Here is a 23,145-nt window from a genome sequence, read left to right as displayed (position 1 = left end):
AGGGAATAAAGTCCTAACCTATTCAATCTTTCTCTGTAACAGTTTCTCAAGACCCAGCAGCATCCTTGTAAACCTTCTCTGTACTCTTTCAGCCTTATTAATATCCTTCCTGTAATTAGGTGACCAAAGCTGCACACAATACTCTAAATTCGGCCTCACACAACCTCCTTACTTATTAAGAGTTTTGTTTGTTAATTTTAATCTGTTTTGAGCTTAGCAATGGATTTCACATTGATTTATTTCCCAACTCCATTTGACTTCATGTTTTCTTGAAATGTTTGATGTTCTATTAGTTTTCCATTGATTGAAGTTGTCTGTATTTCAAAATATTTAATCAATTCTCCCTTCCCTTCCTCCTCCTTTCATTCCACTCTGTGCTCAATGGTCATTTAAGTCTACATGCAGCGAATGATAAGTTAGTTGCTGAGTGGCTGCATATCTGAGCAGAGGATGCAAACTCATGGGAGCTAACACCATTGAAATCTCACAGAGGAGTTGCATTGTGGCTGGAAGATATACCAGGACAGGCCACAAAAGAGAGCGCGAGCCAGAAGAACACTGAACGTGGCAGAAAGAGGGCTACAAGATCTTCTGATGCTGTGCTGGAGGTCTTGGTGAAAGGAATGGAGAGAAGGGGAGTTAATCTGTCCACTGGGGAAAGGAGGCCAACAATAAACTCTCAAAAGGCAGTTGGCGCAGCTAGCAATGATATTAATACCTAGAGTGTAGGCCTGATGCAATGTCACAAAGTGATTGTCAGTATGGGCACTTTCAAATGCCGTAATCCCATCAGATACACCATTACCTTCACACACTGGTTAATGCACCACACCTCCATGACTCACTTCTCAAACCTAACATTCATACGCCTCATCTTCGGCTCACATCTTTTGCACTGATGCATGCCTCACACCCATGGCTTACAGCTTGGACAGCTATTCAACTTGTGACAGTCATGTAACCCGAACACATTGTCTCTTACGGGACAAATCTCATAGCCCCCCCCACCATGCTGTGCAACCGTTCAGCACTCTGCCCTTCCGCAACCTGCCCCAGCCACAATATAGGTGGTGCACAATCATAGGCAGAACAGTTATCCAGTGAGGCATGGCTACATGTCCTCACCCCAATGGAAAAGACAGTGCCACAGTAGACCACCAGTCTGTCCTCCAACAGGTTACTTGGATTGCTGAGACAACACTCAGCAGCTGTAGCAGTGGCCCCATGGAGCAAAAATCTGTTCTCCCCTTTCAGGCTGGCAGGATTCATGCTCGCACCACTGACACCTGACCAGTGCCCTTGCCTTCTTCACCATTCTGTCCACCTGTAACTCCACTTTCAAGGAGCCATAACATGTACCCCTAGATCTCTGTTCTGTAATTCTCCCCATGCCCTACCATTAACTAAGTCCTGCCCTGGTTCAGTCTATCAAAATGCATCATCTTGCATTTATATAAATTAATCTCCATCTGCCATTTGTCAGCCCACAGGCCCAAATGATCAAGATCCCATTGCAATCCGAGATAACGTTCTTCACTGTCCACTATGCCATCAAGGTGTCATTTGCAAACTTACTAACCATTCCTCCTATATTCTCATCCAAGTCATTAATATAAATGACAGATAACAGTGGACGTAGCACTGATCCCTGAGGCACACTGCTGGTCACAGGCCTCCAGTTTGGAAAACAACTCTCTGCATCCACCCTCTAGCTTCTGTCATCAAGCCAATTTTGTATCCATTTAGCTATCTCACCCTGGATCCCACAAGATTTAACCTTATGCAACAACCTACCTTGCGATACCTTGTCAAAGACCTTGCTGAAGTCCATGTAGACAACATCAACTGCACTGCCCTTATCTAGGTTACTTCTTCAAAAAACTTAATTAAATCTGAGAGACATGGTTTTCCACTCTCAAAGCCATGTTGACTGTCCCTAATCAATCCTTGCATCTCTAAATGCCTGTAGATCCTCTCAAAATACCTTCCAACTTACCCATTACAGATGTGAGGTTCACTGGCCTGTAGTTCCCAGGCTTTTCCCTGCACTCCTTTTTAAACAAAGGCACAACATTTGCTACCCTCCAATCCTCAGGCACCTCACTTGTAACTATCAATTTTTCAAATATTTGTGCTAGGAGACCCACAATTTCCTCCCTAGCCTCCCTCAATGTCCTGGGATACACTTCATCTGGTCCAGGGGATTTATCTTCCTTGATGCACTTTAAGACTTCTAGCACCACCTTCTCTGCAATAGGGACACTCCTCAAGCCATCACTATTTATTTCTCCAATTTCCCTAACATCCATGCCTTTCTCAACAGTAAATACGGATGAGAAATATTCATTTACGATCTCACCCATCTCTTGTGGATCCGCACATAAATAACCTTGTTGATCCTTAAGAGACCCTATTCTCCCTAGTTACTTTTTTGGCCCTTATGTATTTGTAGAAGCTCTTTGGATTCTCCTTTGCCTTATCTGCCAAAACAATCTCGTATCCTCTTTTTGCTGTCCTGATTTCTCTCAACTCTACTCCTACACCTCCTATTCTCACAGGATTCATTTGATCCCAGCTGCCCATGCATGTCATGTGCCTCCTCCTCCTCGACCAGGGCCTCAATATCCCGGAGTCACCAAGGGTTCCCTATTTCTACCAGCCTTGCCCTTCACTCTAAGACGAATATGTTTACCCCGAACCCTGGTTAACACACTCTTGAAAGTCTCCCACTTACCAAATGCCCTTTTGCCTTCCCACAAATTCCCTTGTTCATTGACTGTTGAATGTTCCTGCCTGATACCAGCAAAATTGGCCTTGTCCCAATTTAGAATTTTAATTTTTGGGCCTATGATTCTCCATAGCTATCTTAAAACTAATGGAATTATGGTCACTGGTCCCAAAGTGATCCCTCACTAACACTTCTGTCACCTGCCCTTCCTTATTTCTCAAGAGGTGGTCAAATTTGGCCCCCCTCTCTATTCAGGCCATCCACATAATGAGAAATTCCTCCTGAATACACTCAAATTTCTCTCCATCCAACCCTCTAATACTACAGCTGTCCCAAAGTTAAAATCCCCTACTATTCCCACCCTATTTTTCTTGGTGCTATCTGTAATCGCCTTATATATTTGCTCCTCAATTTTCCGTCGACTATTTAGGGGTCTATAGCATAACCTTAAAGTGATTTCCCCCTTATTTCTTAATTCTACCCATATAGACTCAGTGGCCAAACCCTCAGATATATCCCCTCTCAGTACTGCTGTGATGTTTTCCCTAATCAAACGTGCAACTCCCCCTCCTCTCTTACCTTCTGTTCTATCTTTCCTATAGCATCTGTACCCTGGAACATTGAGTTGCCAGTCCTGTCCCTCCCTTAGCCATGTTTCAGTAATTGCTATAATATCCCAGTCCCACATACCCATCCATGCCCTGAGTTCATGATGTTATTAGAGATTTTGTTCCTCTTGCACACCTACACCAAGTGATGAGTGACTTTCCTATTCTTCTTAGTAAAATGTTCCAACTCACATTTATCTTTGAACTTAATTTGCAAACTATTTGCCCATTCCGCAAATGTATTAATGTCCTCTTGTAATTTGTTGCAGTCATCAAGAGTATTGAGTATTCCACCACCTCCTTGTGCTATTATCCCTCCCTGTTCCTACATTAGGATTTTTGCAGGTAAAAAGCTGCCCATTTAGAAGTTGCATTTTTGATTCCAAATTATTAATGTAAATTGTGAATAGCAGTGGTCCCAGCATTGATACTTCTGGAATACCTCCCCCTACCTTCTGCCACAGGGTTTGGCCAAACATTTTTTTAAGAAAACAGGAAAACAATGGTATTGTTGACATAATTTATCTGGATTTTCAAAAGACCTTCAATAAGATGCCCCTTTGTAGATGAAGGTGAGAGAATGTAGAGCCAAGACAAATAACAAAATGGATTGTTAGCTGGCTTCATGACAAAAGAGACTGGAAATAAATTCAGTGTATTCCTGGGTTTGGAGCTGGAAGTATTTGTGTAGTTGGTGTCCATGGACAGAGTAACCATTATGTATCAACTCTGACAAGGGATCATCCTTCAATTGCCTCTCTCTCCACAGATGCTATCAGACCTGCTGAGTTTCTCCAGCATTTACTGTTTCAGATTCCAGTATTTTGCCTTTATAAGAACAAAGAACGGTACAGCACATGGAGACCCTTCAGCCCTCCAATCCTGCACCGATCATGTTGTCCTATCGAGACCAACAGCCTATGTCCTTCTATTCCCTGTCTGTTCATATGTCTGTCCAGGTAAGTCTTAAATGTCATTAACATCTTTGCCTCAACTTCATCACTTGGCAGTACATTCCAGACTCTCACCACAAAAAACTTGCCCCGCAATCTCCACTGAACCCCCCCCACCCTGCTTTACCTTGAACTTGTGCTCCCTTGTAATTGTCATTTCCGCTCTGGGAAAATGCTTCCAACTGTTCACCCTATCTATACCCCTCAATTTTATAAACTATCAGAATTATCCTTTGTAATTCTTACTCCAGACAAATCCTGGATTCTTCCCTCCAAAGCACATTGTCTAGCACACTAAAAATTCAGTAAAGTGAAAAATCTGCAGATATTGGATAATTCTTCAGATAAGGTAGCCCAACAATAAAATTTGGACTCTGGATATTTCCTTGGGCTTAACGCACATAACAATATGAAGATTCATAACCAGATTGCAATGATATACTAGCACTCTGAAGCACAATGACTTATCTATGAATAGTTGAAGTAGTATTACAAGAGCTAACTGTTTGAGTCTCATAAAACATAAAAGCCATTATAATTGCATTTGAACATTCTTGACCAATCCAAAAAGACAGCGCAAAACACCAGTAGCTAATTGCAAAGAACAGTCTCCCAGACAGTATCTGCACCTAGACGTTTGTCACGTACACCAACTTTAATAGTGTTTCAATGGTTGAACTGCAGGCATTTAGCTTTGGAAGTCTAACTTTCCATCAGAAGGTCAGTACAATTTATCCAAAGCTTAATGGTCCTGCCAATAACTAGCATTTACTTCATGAAATATCTAAACTTGGGTCAGACAATTGCCAGCAACGTCAGAAGTGCTCATAAAGACAGACAGGCCCCACAGTCATGATATTCATCTCTAATTTGAACGTGTTTATTTGAAGAACAGGTAGTCAGAGAACTATGGTAACTGGACAAAAGTGAAATGCAGTTACAAGTCTTTTGTTTTGAGCCATTTTCAAACCCAAAAACTGCTAGGCTTGGGAACAATTTGTTTTCTTATTGCATTATCATTAAAGGGATCATCTTCCATCACTACCATATCCAACAAGTGTGTCACTTATTTCACAAGTTTTACTTTGCAAATTTGTCCCACACCGCCTATCACAAAAAACAACCTGGGGTACAGTGTACAGTACAAGTGGTTCTCTTTTCAATAATTTCACAGATAGGTACAAACCATTGGGTAGAAGGTTATGCACTCACATGCTAAACCTCCCCCCTCCTCACCCCAAAAAAAAGCAATTGCAGAACACAAGGCCTCAGCATCAGACACTTTTAAGAGAATTAGGATTTAATTTGTTACAATTTTATACACTACTTTACAAAATGCAATTTACTATTTACAGATTACATTTTATAGTGTATGGACTTTCAAATGAATATTTGTGGTCCCAGATACTGTTACAGCAGGTTTTGCAGCATCAATTTGTTCACTAATTTAAACAATTCTGTATTAAAAAGCATGTCTGTAAAATACATATGTCCCAATGATTTCAAAAGTGTTTGTTCTCTTCAAGTAGAAATATCAGACATGGTAGGCAATGTTATGGACTCTGCCTATTAGCATATTAGAATCATTCAACCTTAAATATCAAGACAAATTTAAAAAGGTGATGCACATGATACTTCAAGCACAACAATGTGGTATTAGCAATACAGCAACATCAATATAAATCACACTTTACCATATGTTGTGAATTACATAAATAAGTCACTTTTGCATAAATCTGTATTTTCCTAGTAAAAAAGCAGGAGAAACTAGAAAAATATAGCAAATTTAAGATAATGTTACATTGAATGTGATCATATTTAGCTGGTTCAAGACCAAATACAATGCTACAGGAGAAGCATTTTTTTTGGTGACAAGACCAGAATCGAAAAACATCTTTGCCAACGTAAGATTACAAATGATGACTTCCAAGTCTGCCCAATATCTCTCCAAATTGCCAGGCATAAAGGCCACGGATGCAGAGAGAGATAAAATTTCATTGTTACATTTTCATATTCTTCACAAGCATCTCCTGTAATATTGTGTCTGTTCTTCAGGAGGGCGGAGGGGAGGAGACATTCAACCATTGCTTGATTTGAAATCAGAAATTTACACCAAATTCTACACAGTGATGATTTCCTCTAGTTTCCACAGCTTTTACTACAGAATATTTGAACCATGCTATTATACGTGTGTGACATGTAAGAACAGCCCCACACTCCCAAAAGTAGAAACCCAAATCTCATGAACAGAACTGGTACACCTAGGTTTTCACGACTGTATGCAGCTAGGTTTAACTAGGCAAACCTTCAAAATGTTAACACAAAATGGCTTCACTCTATTTATAATGTTTTGTCATCCAACTTATTAAATATATTTCCATACTGTGTGGAAAATTAGACTGGCTCAATGAAAGCTAGAATATGTTTGATTTATAAGGATACCAATATTTAATTTTTTTTTATGAAGAATATATAAATACTGGTATCCCTTGTACCAACACGAGCTGTCTCCACCCAGCTGAAGCTTGCATCTCTTTTATGCATCATTTGTTCACTTGCTGTTGTATGTGAAGTAAGAACTCATAATAAGACAATGCTGACTCTGTTCGATCTTCAACCATGTTCTGTAGGAAGCTGGCCTTAAGAGGGCTCTCATCCCTGTGCCAAGGAAAGAAGTACAAAAGCTGTTACCAATGTTAACTTGTAATACTTATACATGCAACATTTTGAACAGGATTTAGGTGGTGTTCAGGTGTACAACACATTTATTCCAGCAGCTTGAAAATTGAGCTTCAAAGAAAATCTGCGGATCTTAATATTTACACAGGAACGCTGGATGGGAAAAGATCAAGATCCACCTTGTTCATCTGCTATCATTCCAGTAGTCATTTGAGACTTGCGCATTTCTTGGAGATTGATGCAAGTCCATGCATTGAATAAATAAAAACTTACATTTTAGGACGTTCTGTAAAATCTGTACTTGAACATTACAGGAAGATGAAGTTTTGCTTGGTTCAGTAGCTTCAGAATTTAAAACTACCAACACTACCTAAACACTACTATAATTAAGGAATTGCATGTTTCTTTAACCAAGTTCAAGTGTTTGCACTTCAACCTTCCAAGATATGCCCAGAGATCATGATGATATTGTTTCTTTTAGAAAATTAAGCCTCCTGAACTTTGTAAAAGTCATGACATCTTCACCTTGCACAACTGAAGCCATTTAGAAGTCCCACTTTTGGGTCTTTTCTGAGACAGCAAAACAATTGCCACTTCCTCTGAAGTGGGAACGACAAAAGACACAAAAAAGCTTAGTTATACTCATGAATCAATTCAAGACAAAAAGATCATCCTCTGCATGATCAATTGCTCACTTCAGTTGTCCACAGCACTTGACCTCAAAAACAATTTTGCCGCCAATGCTGTTTTCTGCCTCAATAGTAAATTTTTGCATTTATCAAATATCTAACTATATAGAATCCTACAGTGCAGGCGGCCATTTGGTACAGATTTTGATGGCTGAAAACACTGACACAATTTTAAACAATAAGTTGTTTTTATCCCATTACTTCTTGGGGTGTGCATGTTCTTGGAAAAGACACTTTGATCACTAGTTTCTCGTCTCTTGTTGCCCTTAAGATAGTGATGGGCCAACTTCTTAAATTGTCGGTATCAAGGAGTTTCCACAAAGCTGTTAGGTGGAGAATCATGGTAGTTTGACTGCAACAGTGAAGAAACATGATGCATGTTCAAGTCAGGATAGACAACACGAGAGGGGAGTCTGTAGATGACCATGCTCTCATGCATCAGCTATCCCTGTCTTTCAAGGTGGTCCGAAAGATGTGCTGGTTAGGTTCACTAGCCATGCTAAATACCCAAATTGGTGACTGGAGAATTTTCACAATAACTTCACTGCAATGTTAAAGTAACCCTACTTCTGATACTAATAAACTAACTTTAATAAACTTAGCGAAGGGTCGTGGAGCTGGGTAGTGCTGCTGAACAACCCTTGACAAGTTGCAGTAATGCATCCTGCTGATACACTACAGCTACTGTTGGACAGAGGGTGGTGTTTAGGCTAGTGGGTGAAGTGCCAATTAAACAAATTGCTGTGTCTCAGATAGTGCCAACTTATTTTGTTGCAATAAATTTCCTCAATCTCCCTATCGTTTTCAACACTGCCAACCAACTCCCATCTTTATCCAAAGCATTGTCTTCAAGTGTTTACACAATCACCAGAACCAACATGGCCAGAGGATTTACTGCAGCAGCTTCCTCGTTTGTAATCCAAGGACCCTTCAAGGATACCCTAACATTCCACTCATGCACTGTCCTATTTCGCAGTGGCTTATTCATATGTAGACTGATGACATGCTCTCTTGCATTACTCTTAATTCCAATGCTAAACAATACAAGCAGGACTTGAAACTTGCTTTTATGCACAAAATCACTGAACATTAATGCACAGACAGCGGTCAGAGCCCATCTTCCATCTGTCAAATCTTTGGTAAAGCTATCCAGTTAGTCGCATGCCCTTGCTCTTTCCCCATAGACTTAAAAATATTTTCCTTCTCATTTATCAAATTTCTCAAATGTCACTTTTGAATTTGGCCCACCTTTCATGCCCTGCACTCCAGTCACACAACAACTCAGCGTGGTTTAAACAAGATACAGGCTCACAATTTTTTTTGGAAAAAAATCCTTCAAACAGAACAGATCTTATCATGAAGTCTGTTTGACATGGAACTGTTATCTTGAACAGTTGCAGTCTGAAAGACTTGGGTAGATTCCGGACTTTAAGGGAGGAAATTTCACAACATTGATTCAGCGATGAAAGAACAGGATTTGGGTGTTGAAAGTACGGGACTTGGAGGGAAACTTTCCAGTGGTTTATGGTCCATTGCCTGCTGCCTTTGTTTTTTTTGTGCAGTAGTGCTCTATGGTTTGTAGGTTTACCAAAGAAGCTTTGGTGAACTGCTGTAGCCAGAGCACTGGGAGTGGAGGAGTTATTGACCTGGATGATGGCAGGTGAGTGCTTTTGGGGTGCACTGAAAACAGGGAGTCAGGAGGAAAATTCGCTGCAGAAATCCCAGCTTCATTCTTGTTCAGACTGTCACATTATTCATGCAGCTGGTCCAATTAAATGTCTGGCTAATGGTGACCTCTAGGGTGTTGTATATGGGCCAAGTGCTGGCAAGTGGGATTAGGTGGGCAGGTCAGGGCATTTCATGCACCAGTGCGGACTTGATGGGTTGAAGGGCCTCTTCTGCACTATAGATGCACCATATATGTGATTGTGTTGACAGTGGGTATTTAGCAATAAACTTAGAATGCTTTTAAAATTAGTGTTTGATGGGACTGTCATGCACTCCAAGAAGAATTCCAGCGGAGTTATCTAATCTCAAAGGTCGTACTTGTGCTATAAATAGTGCCAGCAACTGTAAAGAGAGAGATTTGGGGAGAAAAGAGGTGAATATTAGTTCGCAATGCTGTACAGTTAACATCTGCAGAAGATGTTAACTCAGACAGATCACAGTAAATACAAGTGTGGGGCACATCTGTACCCACTTTGCCCTCCTTCCCTTCAAAGTTAAAATACTTCAAAATTTGGTGATGGAAGATTGCTGAGATATTTGGTAAGGTGTCATAGGTTAACAGACAAGTAATCTGGGAGACAATGACAAGACAAAGTACAAAACAAAGATAGCATAAAAATTAATACCGAAGTAAGAGAATTCTTACAAATGTAGGGATTCTCCTACAAGATTTTAACATTTGACACAGGCACACTGAAGGGTCCCAGTTGCTTAGCAGCATCTGTATTGGACAAAAGCTAACCTGGATTTACACTTAAAGATTGTACATTTCACAAATACTCATACATTATTTCTATTCCAAAAAGTGAATAGCTGAGAAAATAGATTACAATAAATTATTCACTGTGTTAAATAATACTTCAAAAAGCATTTTCAATAGTGGGATAGTTAAATGCTGCAGCCATACTGAATTATAGTATGGGTTAACAGAACTCCCTAAAAATGCATTAAAAGCATTGAGTAGCAGCATCAACATTTTGTTTGAAAAGGAATTGTAGATTTGAACCTAATTTCTTAAAATTAAATTTCTTCCCATTAAAATAACGCTAGAAAGATATCAGAACTGAGGTGATAATTACCAGGGAAGCTCAAACTCATTATAAAAGAATGAACAGGCTTTATTCTCAGAAAGACTAAAGGTGACCTGACAGTGACAATTAAGAACACAGAAGGGCTTGCTAAGGTAGATGCATAGCTGGAAAGTGAAATTAAAACGAGGAGACCATAAGTAAAAAGACAACGGAGTAGTTGAGATGGTCAGCAAAGATGTATTTTTCCCTTTAAGTACAAGAGGGAATAAAGGAATAGAAGGCAATGGAGATAGGCTTTCTTCAACCCTTTTTCTAACCCTATGTGGAGCTCAACCACCAACATGGACATGTTCAACCGAATATTTGCGCTATAACTTAGTTAACAGATATAGTAAATTACACGACTCACTTGATTACATGCAGAACAGGAAAGAATGGTCTTTGTTCCCGCAACCAGCAAATGAAGGTTCTAGTTCGCTCAGATTCAGCAGTGTTCAGTTCTGGAAGCTCTGTCTGTGTAACAGAGAAGCATCGAGATAAATGCAAAAATATTCTGCAGAGGCGTATTAGATCCTGAATTAACTACTGAAAAGGGTAAAGGAGGTATATTGGCACTCTGACAATAGTTCAAATGTAGGGAATCAAGAGCAACACAACGATTACGAAATGAATGCTGTAAACAAGATTGTTGCAGTTTGCATTTATATACTTTCTTCAACTTAGAAAAAGGTCATAAGGCTCCACAGAGGCACAAGAATAATGGATTTGAGTAATGCTTTAATGTACTTGACCTACCATATTTTGTGGTATGGAAACGTAAGTGGAAGCACCAAGAACTTGGCTCACAAAGTTTGGACAACACTTTTTTCCAACCCAAAGATAGAGAACCTGAAAGACAAAAACGTAAATATTGGATTTTGTTTTAATTATTGAAAGTTAACTTAAACTACAAATGTGGACTGGTTGGCACTGAGTCATCACAGTATCTGATCAGACCAACCGAGGTCTAAATTATAGACTGATTATATTACCCACATCAGCTGCAAGCGTTCTTAGTGCAACATGTTCGGAGGAGTTTTAAATGAAGATTTCAAAGTGGCACAAAACTTAATAAAAGCAAGTCTCCCTCAGAGACCAAATGGAAAATTGAAAAATTCCCAAGCAAGCCAGTACACATAATCAAATCCTTATAGCAGCCTGGAAGAAAAACACTGCTTTCCATAAATGCATCCCTCATCTTTATCACATGAAAAGACTATGTTTTTTAAAAGCTGTGCTAAAATAGAATTGGAGTTAACCACGTGACATTATTTGGTCATTAGTCTAGAGGTACGGAACAGCAAGTAAAGGGTTCATTTTCTGATGCAACAAATGGTTTACACAGGGATCCATACTGGAATCTCAGTGTTTCACCACATATGTCTTCACCTAAGTCACTGCGATAGAAGTTACATGTCCATGCATGCAGACGATAGCAAGAGGCAAAGTAAATTATGTCAATAGAAGCAGCAAGTTACAAAGGAACACAGACAAAATAAGTGAGCAGGATAAATAAAGATAGATGTATTTCAGTGTGGGAAACTGAAGTTATCCACTTTTGCTTTGATAGAGACAAATGGCAATTTTTTCCTGTGGAAGTAACAATGAGTTACAAAAGCAATTTGGAGGCACAAATCTGTAAAAGCAAATGTAGAAGTACAGGGAGTAATCAAAAAGTCTACTGGAACTTGGACCATCTCAAGAGCATCAGAATATATGAATGAGAAAGTGGTACTTCAATGGCAGAGCTATGGTTACACCTTATCTGGAATGCAGGTTCAATTTGGGCATGGCACCTCAAGGAAGATTGTTTGGCCTTAAGTTTCAGCATTTAATGAGTTAAGTTATTAGGACAGGGAGCATAAATCTAGTTTGCGTTTCTGAGAGTTTAAATGGTTGGTGTGATCAAAATAATAAAGGGTTTCAATAGGGTAGACAGAAATTATTTCATCTGGGAGGCTAAGTCAGCATAAGGAACTTAAAATTAGAACCAGGCTGTTTAAAAGCGAATTTGAGAAGCACTTTTTCGCACATCTGGAAATCCAGAACACTAAAGCTGTGAATGCTGGACCAATTGAAATGTAAACACTTAAGTCAATAGATTCTTGTTAGGCGAGATGTAATAAAAATGGAATAGAGACATGTAAATGGAGTTGAGATACAAGATCATTGGCTGAATGGGCTCCAGATGCTAAATGGTCCTTTCACGCAGGCCAAGTCACTTGGATCAGAGAATTAATTATGATTGATACGAGGAGAACAATCCTTTAACTTTGGATTCTAACAATGCTCATATTTATAAAAATGTTATAATAGTTCTGAACAGGAATTATATTGGACATACAACATTAACTCTTTTTCTTTCTTCACAGATGCTGCCAGGCCTGTGGAGCTTTTCAGGTATTTGGTGTTTTTTTCCCAGAACTTTAGCATTCACAGTATTTTGCTTCTATTCATAAATAATGTTCTGCTAAGCCTTCATGAATCATAGTCAATTGATCAGACAAGAATGTTACAGAAAATAGCTCATTGCCTCAGTAATGCACGTATTAGGTCAATCCAGCACGGCACTAAACTTAGATTTTCACTATCACTCCAATCATCATGCCATCCACACAAGAATAATGTTTGGTCTTGCAACTTGTGCTCTGACCATGATTAGCTATAATCTACTCAACAAGTCAGCATCTAAGCCATATGTTGGGCCAGCTATATCCAGGAAGCAGGGTTTTTATTGTAAGCAAGAGATTTGCACAGCTAAAAGAAGCTACAACAAAAAGGTATTTCTTATAGGGGCGATTCTTCCATTCCAACCCATTAATTTTTTTGGCAGGTCGGGCCAAGAGATTCATGCATATGTTCCCGATGGACACGCATCTCCCAGCAGTGGATATCCGGCATGGTAGGGACCAGGAAACCGACGGGAACAGCAGGCAAGAAATTTTGATCTTACTTTAATGTCATTTAAATGTGATTATCGGGCCTGGGACTGAACTCTCTGGGCCTAATAGCATCTCCCACCTTGCCAGTACAATTTCTTTCTGGTGGGGTTTAGAATAGCTCCCCACTTTCAGGGGACTAGCGGGAGACCCGCTGGAGGGAAGGGGGACACTGGGGCCCCCCACAGCAGGTCGGGCAACAGGGTATGGATGGTGCCCCTGGGCCTGGCCACCCTGGTAGTGCCAGCCTGTGCCCCCTGCCACTACCCAAAGGGCAAAGTGACCATGCCCAGGGGGCACCTTAGTGCTGCCCATTGGGCATAGAGCAAAGCTGGGGGGCCTACAGGGCAAAATCAGTCAGGGGAGGGGGGGCGCGGTCAGGAAGGAGCTGAGGGGAATCCCATTCTGCAGACAGGATTGGTCAGGGCTGGAGATCGGTGTGCTGCAGGATGGGAGGGGGGCTGGGAGACTGGCCCAAGAATGGCCCCCACAACCATGATCGGGCCAAATGGGGATGGGGGAGGGGCAGCACTGCCAGCGTCCAAGGCTCACCAGCAAAGGGCAGGCTGACAGTTTGGGACCACTGTGCACGCACAGAGTTCTGGAACTGTCAGACTTTGGCATGAATAGGCCCTGCCCCCTGAGCCTTTAATGATAATCACGATTGTAACCTCTGCATTGCACAGTGTGGGAGATTTGAGTCTGAGCTCCCACTGAAAAGACAATTGTGATTTACACCAGTTTTCCTGCGAATTCAGCACAAAGTTTTCTTGGGACAATCACCCCTTTAGTGGCTGGCCTCTCAATGGGAAAGCAGTTCTACATTATTTTTTGCCAAATTAAAAGCAATATCAAATTCTTAAAAATAAGATTGTTGAATAGAAGACTTGTGAAAACAGGGTTTAAAGAACTATAAAACTAAGCCACTTACAGTGCCAGCATCCATTAAGAAGGCGCCATCTCGGTTTAGTTTCTCCACAGACAGCTGGAGAATTGGTGGCTGAGGTATGGTTTTATCATTAATGTTAATGGATCCCTGCAAAAAAAAACTGCATTAAACCACCAAAGTTGCTTAATACTTACAGCATTTAATAAGAAATTTAACACAAAGACAACGTACCTCATCTGACAGATTGTCAATCCTGTACAGATTTGGGTGAATCATAAGCATGAGGTAAGATACAGGCTGGTATTTCACTTCACACATGGAAAACACACGATCATCTAGCCTTGTGCTAGTTCCAGTCCGGAATGCTCGCTACAATAAAGAGACAGTCATTAATCATTAGACAAACAGCTAGAGATTTTAAAATAGTTGAAATACACATTAGTAAAATCATGTTCCAATTATGCTAACCCTTCTACTTAAAGAATCGATTTGATTTATTGTCACATACATTAACATACAGTGAAAAGTATTGTTTCTTCCACAGTATACAGACAAAACATACCATTCATAGAGAAGAAAACAAGAGTGCAGAATGTAGTGTTACAGACATAGCTAGGGTGAAGAGAAAGATTAGCTTAATGCAAGATAAGTCCATCCAGAAGTAGCGGGGAAGAAGCTGTTCTTGCGTTGTTTGGTACATGACATCAGATTTTTGTATCTTTTTCCTGAAGGAAGATGGTGGAAGAAAATGTCCGGGATACATGGGATACTCAATTATGCTGGCTGCTCTGCTGAAGTAGTGGCAAGTGTAGACAGAGTCAATAGATGGGAGGCTGGTTTGTGTGATGGATTGGGCTACATTCACAACATTCACAAGCAGCGACAGATCAGCCATGATCTTATTGAATGGCGGGGCAGGCTCGAAGGGCTGGATGGCCTACTCCTGCTCCTATTTCTTATGTTCTTTTGTAGTTCCTTGCAGTCTTGGGCAGAGCAAGAGCCATACCAAGCTGTATTACAACCAGAAAGAATGCTTTCTATGGTGCATCTGTAAAAGTTGGTGAGAGTTGTAGTTGACATGCCAAATTTCCTTAGTCTTCTGAGAAAGTAGAGGCATTGGTGGGCTTTCTTAACTATAGTGTCAGCATACAGGGACCAGGACAGGTTGTTGAAACTGTTGACCCTTTCTATTTTGTCCCCGTTGACGTAGATAGGGGCATATTCTCATTTATGTTTCCTGAAGTTGGTGACAATCTCCTTCGATCAAGCACTCAGCAGTAAATTTAATCAAAGACAACATCCCTATGCAATATTATTAATCTATTTTCAATACAAAAACTGACTATAAACATAGAACATTACAGCATAGTACAGGCCCTTCAGCCCTCAATGTTGTACCAAGTAAGTCCAATCCCAACGTCAAGCTATCCCCTCCCTGTCAAATAGGAGGCAGAGAGTGGGGGTCAATGGGTGCTATTCGGATTGGCGGACAGTGACTAGTGGAGTGCCCCAGGGGTCGGTGCTGGGGCCTCAGCTATTTACCATTTATACAGATGATCTGGAGGAGGGAACCGAGTGTATGGTGTCGAAATTTGCTGATGACACCAAAATTGGTGGAAAGGCAAATTGTGCAGAGGGTGGGGAGAGTCTACAGAAGGATCTAGATAGGCTGGGCGAATGGGCCAGGAAATGGCAAATGGAATTTAATGTTGGCAAGTGCGAGGTGGTCCACTTTGGTAGGAATAATGGAAGGATTACTACTTACGTGGAGAAAAACTGCAGCAGGCGACGGTGCAGAGGGACCTCGGGGTCCTTGTGCATGAGTCGCAAAAACCCAGCTTGCAGGTGCAGCAGGTGGTCAGGAAGGCGAATGGGATGCTGGCTTTCATCGCGAGGGGGATTGAATATAAAAGTAGGGAGGTCTTGCTGCGGCTGTATAGGGCATTGGTGAGGCCGCAGCTGGAGTACTGTGTGCAGTTTTGGGCGCCGTACTTACGCAAGGATATTTTAGCCTTGGAGGGAGTGCAGAGGAGGTTTACTAGGCTGATTCCGGAGTTGAGGGGGTTGAGCTATGAGGAGAGGCTGAATAGATTAGGCTTGTACTCGTTTGAGTTTAGAAGAATGAGGGGAGATCTCATTGAGACGTATAAGATGATGAATGGGATGGATAGGATAGAGGTGGAGAGATTCTTCCCGCTCAAAAAGGATAGTAGGACTAGGGGGCATAGCCTCAAGATAAAGGGGGGGCGGTTTAGAACAGAGTTGAGGAGGAACTTCTTCACTCAAAGGGTGGTGAATCTCTGGAATTCTCTGCCCGTTGAAGTGGTGGAGGCTGCCTCGCTAAATATTTTTAAGACGCGGGTTGATGGGTTTTTGATGAGAGAGGGGATTAAGGGTTATGGGGAGAGGGCGGGAATGTGGAACTGAGCCACGACAGATCAGCCATGATCTTATTGAATGGCAGGGCAGGCTCGAAGGGCTAGTTGGCCTACTCCTGCTCCTATTTCTTATGTTCTATAACTCTAGAGTGCTCCATTTGCCTATCCAATAACCGTTTGAAAGTTCCTAAAGTGTCCAATTCCACTATCACAGCAGACAGTCTATTCCATACCCCAACTACTCTGAGTAAAGAATCTACCTCGGACATCCCTCCTATATTTCCCACCATGAACCTTATAGTTATGCCCCCTAGTAACAGCTACATCCATCTGAGGAAATAGAGTGGACATGCAGAGACTATCAAGCTCTCTCATCATCTCAAACCTCATAAGTCGCCTCTCATCCTCCTCCACTCCAAAGAGAAAATCCCTAGCTCCCTCAACCTTTCCTCATAAGACCTACCCTTCAAATCAGGCAGCATCCTGGTAAATCTCCTCTGTGCTCTCTCCAATGCTTCCACATCCTTCTTATAATGAGGTGACCAGAACTGAACACAATATTCCAAATGTGGTCTCACCAATGTCCGGTATAGTTGCAGCATATCCCCATGGCTCAAACTCAAACCCCCTGTTAACAAACACTAACACACTATAAGCCTTCTTCAGGGCCCTATCCACTTAAGTGGCAACAGATCCACAGAGATCTGTGGATACGAACCCCAAGATCTCTCTGTTCCTCCACATTTCTTAGAACCTTGCCGTTGACCCTGTAATCTGCATTCAAGTTTGTCCTACCAAAATGAATCACCTCACACTTACCAGGGTTAAACTCCATCTGCCACTTTTTGGCCCAGCTCTGCATCCTATGAATGTCTCCTTGCAGCCTGCAAGAGCCCTCCACCTCATCCACTACTCCACCAATCTTGGTGTCGTCAGCAAATTTACTAACCCACCCTTCAGCTCCTTCTTCCAAGTCATTGATAAAAATCACAAGAAGCAGAGGACCCAGCACTGACCCCTGTGGTAAACTGCTGGTAACTGGCCTCCAGTCTGAAAATTTTCTCTCCACCACCACCCTCTGTCTTCTATGATACAGCCAGTTACCTGTCCAATTGGCCAAATTTCCTTCTACCTTACACCTCCTTACCTTCTTCACGAGCTTACCATAGGGAACTTTATCAAACGCTTTACTAAAATCCATGTATACGACATCAACTGCTCTACCTTCCTCCACATACTTAGTTACCTCCTCAAAGAATTCAATCAAATTTGAGGCAGGACTCATCCCTCACAAAACTATGTTGACTATCCCAGATTAAACTGAATCTTTCCAAATGGTCATAAATCTTCTCTCTCAGGACCCTTTTCATTAACTTACCGACCACCGAAGAAAGACTAACTGGCCTATAATTACCAGGGTCATTCCTATTTCCTTTTTTGAAAAGAGGAACAACATTTTCCACTCTCCAGTCCTCTGGCACTATCCCTGTGATGTGGATATGCTGGCGTTAGACTGGAGTAAACACAGTAAAAAGTCTGACAACACCAGGTTTTAGTCCAACCGCTTTATTTGATTGTAAACTCACTAGCTTTCGAGGGGATTCCCTCTTCTTCAGGTGAATGGAGAGTTCTGGCCTCAGACAGAGCATATAAAGCACAGACAGTTTACAGATTACTGATTAGAATGCAAATCTTTACACCTAACCTGTTCAAGTCCTAAAGTGGCTGACAATGTGTGTGGAAGGAGCACTGATCACAGGTTAAAGAGATGTGTATTGTCTCCAGACAGTACAGTAAGTGAGGTTTTGCAAACCCAGGCGAGTCACAGGGGTTACAGATAGTGAGACATGAACCCAAGATCCCTGTCGAGACCGTCCTCATGTGTGCGGAACTTGGCTATTAGTCTCTGCTCAGCGACTCTGCGCTGTCGTGTGTCATGAAGGCCGCCTTGGAGAATGCTTACCCGAAGGTCAGAGGCTGAATGCCCGTGACCACTGAAGCGTTCACCAACAGGAAGGGAACAGTCTTGCCTGGTGATTGTTGAGCGATGTTCATTCATCCGTTGTCGTAGTGTCTGCATGGTCTCCCCAATGTACCATGCTTCGGGACATCCTTTCTTGCAACGTATCAGGTAGACAATGTTGGCCGAGTTGCAAGAGTATTTACCGTGTACCTGGTGGATGGTATTCTTACGTGTGATGATGGTATCCATGTCGATGATCCGGCATGTCTTGCAGGGGTTGCTGTGGCAAGGTTGTGTGGTATTGTGGTCACTGTTCTCCTGAAGGCTGGGTAGTTTGCTGCGAACAATGGTCTGTTTGAGGTTGCGTGGTTATCAGAAGGCAAGAAGTGGGGGTGTGGGATTGGCCCTGGCGAGATGTTCGTCTTCATCAATGATATGTCGAAGACTCCGGAGAAGATGTCGTAGCTTCTCCGCTCCGGGGAAGTACTGGACGACGAAGGGTAGTCTGTCCACTGTGTCCCGTGTTTGTCTTCTGAGGAGATCGGTGCGGTTTTTCGCTGTGGCGCATCGGAACTGTCGATCTATGAGTCGAGCGCCATATCCTGTTCTTATGAGGGCATCTTTCAGCGTCTGGAGGTGTCTGTCACGATCCTCCTCATCTGAGCAAATCCTGTGTATACGGAGGGCTTGTCCATAGGGAATGGCTTCTTTAACATGTTTAGGGTGGAAGCTGGAGAAGTGAAGCATTGTGAGATTGTCTGTGGGCTTGTGGTACAGTGAGGTGCTGAGGTGACCGTCCTTGATGGAGATGCGTGTGTCCAAGAATGCAACTGATTCTGGGGAATAGTCCATGGTGAGTCTGATGGTGGGGTGGAATTTGTTGATATCATCATATAGTTGTTTCAGTGATTGTTCACCATGAGGCCAAAGGAAGAAAATGTCATCGATGTATCTAGTGTATAGCATTGGTTGAAGATTCTGTGCAGTGAAGAAGTCTTGTTCGAACCTGTGCATGAAGATGTTGGCATATTGAGGTGCAAATTTGGTCCCCATGGCTGTTCCATGTGTCTGGATGAAAAACTGGTTGTTGAAGGTGAAGACATTGTGGTCCAGGATAAAGCGGATGAGTTGTAAAATTGCATCTGGAAACTGGCAGTTGTCAGCATTGAGTACTGAGGCAGTCGCAGCAATGCCATCATTGTGGGGGATGTTGGTGTAGAGCGGCGAGACATCCATTGTGACGAGGAGTGTCCCTGGTTCAAGTGCTCCATGTGTGCTGAGTTTCTGTAGGAAGTTCGCAGTGTCGCGACTAAAGCTGGGGGTTCTTTGTACAATAGGTTTCAGGATGCCCTCGACGTAGCTGGAGAGGTTCTCACACAGAGTCCCATTGCCCCATACGATGGGACGGCCAGGTGTGTTTGCCTTGTGTATCTTTGGGAGGAAGTAGAGATCTCCAACACGGGGAGTACGTGGAATGAGAGCACAGAGGGTGCTCTGAAGGTCCTTACATGAAGGACTGTGCTTCATATGCTCTGTCTGAGGCCAGAACTCTCCATTCACCTGAAGAGGGAGTCCCCTCAAAAGCTAGTGAGTTTACTATCAAATAAATCGGTTGGACTAAAACCTGGTGTTGTCAGACTTTTTACTGTGACTATCCCTGTGGATAGTGAGGACTCAAAGATCAAAGCTAAAGGCTCCATAATCTCATCCCTTGCTTCCCAAAGTATCCTAGGTTGTATCCCATCTGGCCTAGGGGACTTATCCACCCTCAGGTTTTTCAAAATAGCTAATACATCTTCCCTCAGAACATCTACCTCCTCCATCTTATCAGCCTGTATCATGCACTCCTCCTCAAAAACATGGTCCCTTTCCTTAGTGAACACTGAAAAGTATTCATTCAATGCCTCACCTGTCTCTTCTGACTCCACGCACAAGTTCCCACTACTATCCTTGACTGGCCCTAACCTCATCCTGGTCATCCTTTTATTTCTCACATTAGAGTAAAAAGCCTTGGGGTTTTCTTTTATCCGACCCACCAAGGACTTCTCATGCCCCCTCCTAGCTCTCCTAAGCCCTTTAATTCATTCCTAGCTACCTTGTAACACTCAAGCAACCCAACTGAACCTTGTTTTTTCATCCTTACATACACTTCCTATCTTATCACTTACCCCAAAAGATTCCCATATTCAGCTTTAGAAAGTTGATATAGTTTGATATGTTACAGGTTTGACTTTTTTTGAAAAAAAAGTTAAAAGATAAATCAATAATGCCATCTTGCGTTCCTCACATTAAAATTTGTTATATGGTTGGATTTAACCAGATTCAGAAGTTTTATTCTGTCGCAATGGCTGAGTCATACAGTATAAAGTTTTAAAGTGGCTAACTTTAGACTCGGGTATATGCTTTCCAATGTTCATGCACATTCAACATTTATGAACATGCAGCTGAAAGATTAACACATTCAAGACTAAGAGGGAGAAAGGTGCTCATTCTAAACTGACACCTTCATGTACTGTCAAAACATTTTAAAAGCTTGTTCATATCCCAAAATAAAAAAATTTTCTCCAGTTGGTTTGACAGTATCTGACTATTACTGTGTGCAATGAGTAAAATTCTTGAAGCTGTCAATGTGTAGTAGCTCACATTAAGGGGCTGATTTAACTGCTAAATATTTTATAGGCTCCTGGTCATCAAGCATCAATTTACAAGAAATTTTTTCTGTGTAACAAACATAGTTGAGAATGTTTATCACTGTAGACTGTGCTTCACTTTTCTACCTTGGCATTTCTTTGCCCTCCCAAGATGATGGTTGCGTTGGTCGTTTCTTGCTGAGCTCAAAGTACTCCATCAACAAACATTCACTAACCCCCTAAACCCTTTCTTTTCAAGGTAGCAGAATTCTTCATCCTCACCCCTGATTTTCTGCCCCCCCCGCCCCCCCCATGACTGCCTCTAACATGGATACAGTTTGAGGTTAAAAGTTAAAGCTGCTATATAATACTGCTGTTATCAATAGCCTGCCTGATGCCATCAAGACTCTTTTCACTTGATCTTATAGGCTCCTTTCCCCTTTCACTTGATTTTATAGGCTCCTCTCCCCTTCAGTTCTAGTAAAGGCTGATGTCTATTTACGAAGTATTATTTCCTATATTCGACCAGATTTTCTTAGCTAAATTCTGCTTCTAATTCAATTGCCTGGACCATTACCTTTACTAGTTAAGATGGCCTTTTCTTTTAGCTTCCAGAGAGGTATTTGGTCATCACTTGCACCAAATTAAAACTTTGATCCCCTCTGGGCTAGCAAATCAAAGATTGCTCCCCTTTTGCTTTTTGCATGGTAACTTCCCTTTACATCAACTACTGAAATAACTTCTCTCTTCAAACAAACTCTCTACCATTGACTAGCCATTTGTCTTGGGTGTCAATTATAAAGAAGCCACTTAAAACCCTGTACTTAGTAACTTAAACAATCTATAATATCCTGATATTGGTGTATAATTTACATTTTATGCACTGGGGATTTTGTGATATTGTTTGCAATTAAACGAATTGTACAGACTGAAAAAATATCAGGAATTAAAATGTACAGAAGAATCACATCCGAGTCAGGAAGTTTAAGTCCCATTCTGGAATTGGAGTACAAAATCACTGAAGTACAAGTGCTGAATGTTTTACAGGAGACATTAAAGTAAGGCTATTCCTACCTTCTATGCACAACTGCTTAGGAGAGCAAAGGAATTCTCCCTAACATTGTGGCCAACGTTCTTTTTCCAATATTACTGAAGCACAGCACCTAGTTTTTATCATACGGCTATTGGTAGGGATCTTGCTGTGCACAAACTGGCTGCTATGTTTCCCATATTACATCAGTAACTACACTTCAAAGCTAAATAATTGACTACAAAACACTGCGGGACATTTTGAGGCCATGCTATAAATAATTTGCCTTGAAGGTCTGCTATTCTCCACCTTCCACAGAGGACATGCAAAGCTGCCCAAGCTTACTTCATGCCAAGTGCTTCTCACCCATCACCCTGCTCTCATCGGCATGCATTGGCCCCAACTCGCAATCTAAAAACACAATTTCTCCAAGGCTTGGACCATCCCTGCCCCCAGTCTTACATCAACTCCCACACATTCTGTCTTCTGACTCTGGAGTTTATGAACCTTCTCTTGTTTTTGGTTCATTATATTGAAGCCTTATAACTCTTATTTACAGAGATTACACAATGAGCGTGCACCTCCTAACCACCACAGTTTCTGCAGGTTCCTATTTATGGGAACACAAGGGAATCTCTAGTTAATAGCATCCACAATTTAACACCCAATTAATATAAAATTAACAGAATTACCTCCCGGAAGCTCTAATGTGTGCATTTGCTGTGGCATCAAATCTGAAAACCCATTTCTTTCTTTCAAACAAACTTTCAGTCAATTCTCCGAACATGGTTTGCATGGTACCCCTTTAACACATTTACAATTATTTTTTAATTCTCACACAAGTGTCTTAGGATTCTTTTT

At 41.6% G+C, this 23,145-nt stretch overlaps 1 protein-coding gene across 2 annotated transcripts in view; it reads right to left on the bottom strand.

Annotated features, from left to right (window-relative positions):
• Positions 1-5,571: 5,571 nt before the first annotated feature.
• Positions 5,572-23,145, bottom strand: part of LOC145351797 (protein transport protein Sec24A-like) — a 63,091-nt gene continuing 45,517 nt past the window's right edge. For both annotated transcript variants that reach the window (XM_080201443.1, XM_080201444.1), the window contains exons 19-23: positions 14,515-14,652; positions 14,326-14,430; positions 11,212-11,304; positions 10,826-10,929; positions 5,572-6,947 (exon numbers count right to left, since the gene is read on the bottom strand). In XM_080201443.1, the coding sequence (XP_080057569.1) occupies positions 6,833-6,947; positions 10,826-10,929; positions 11,212-11,304; positions 14,326-14,430; positions 14,515-14,652 (555 nt within the window). In that variant the 3' untranslated portion in view covers positions 5,572-6,832. The remainder of the gene's footprint in view (positions 6,948-10,825; positions 10,930-11,211; positions 11,305-14,325; positions 14,431-14,514; positions 14,653-23,145) is intronic.

The sequence above is a fragment of the Carcharhinus amblyrhynchos genome, chromosome 13, assembly GCF_965287045.1.
Source record: "Carcharhinus amblyrhynchos chromosome 13, sCarAmb.v2.hapA, whole genome shotgun sequence".
Taxonomy (NCBI): domain Eukaryota; kingdom Metazoa; phylum Chordata; class Chondrichthyes; order Carcharhiniformes; family Carcharhinidae; genus Carcharhinus; species Carcharhinus amblyrhynchos.
Note: the sequence above shows the minus strand (reverse complement) of the source record. Positions and strands in the feature narration are given on the sequence as shown.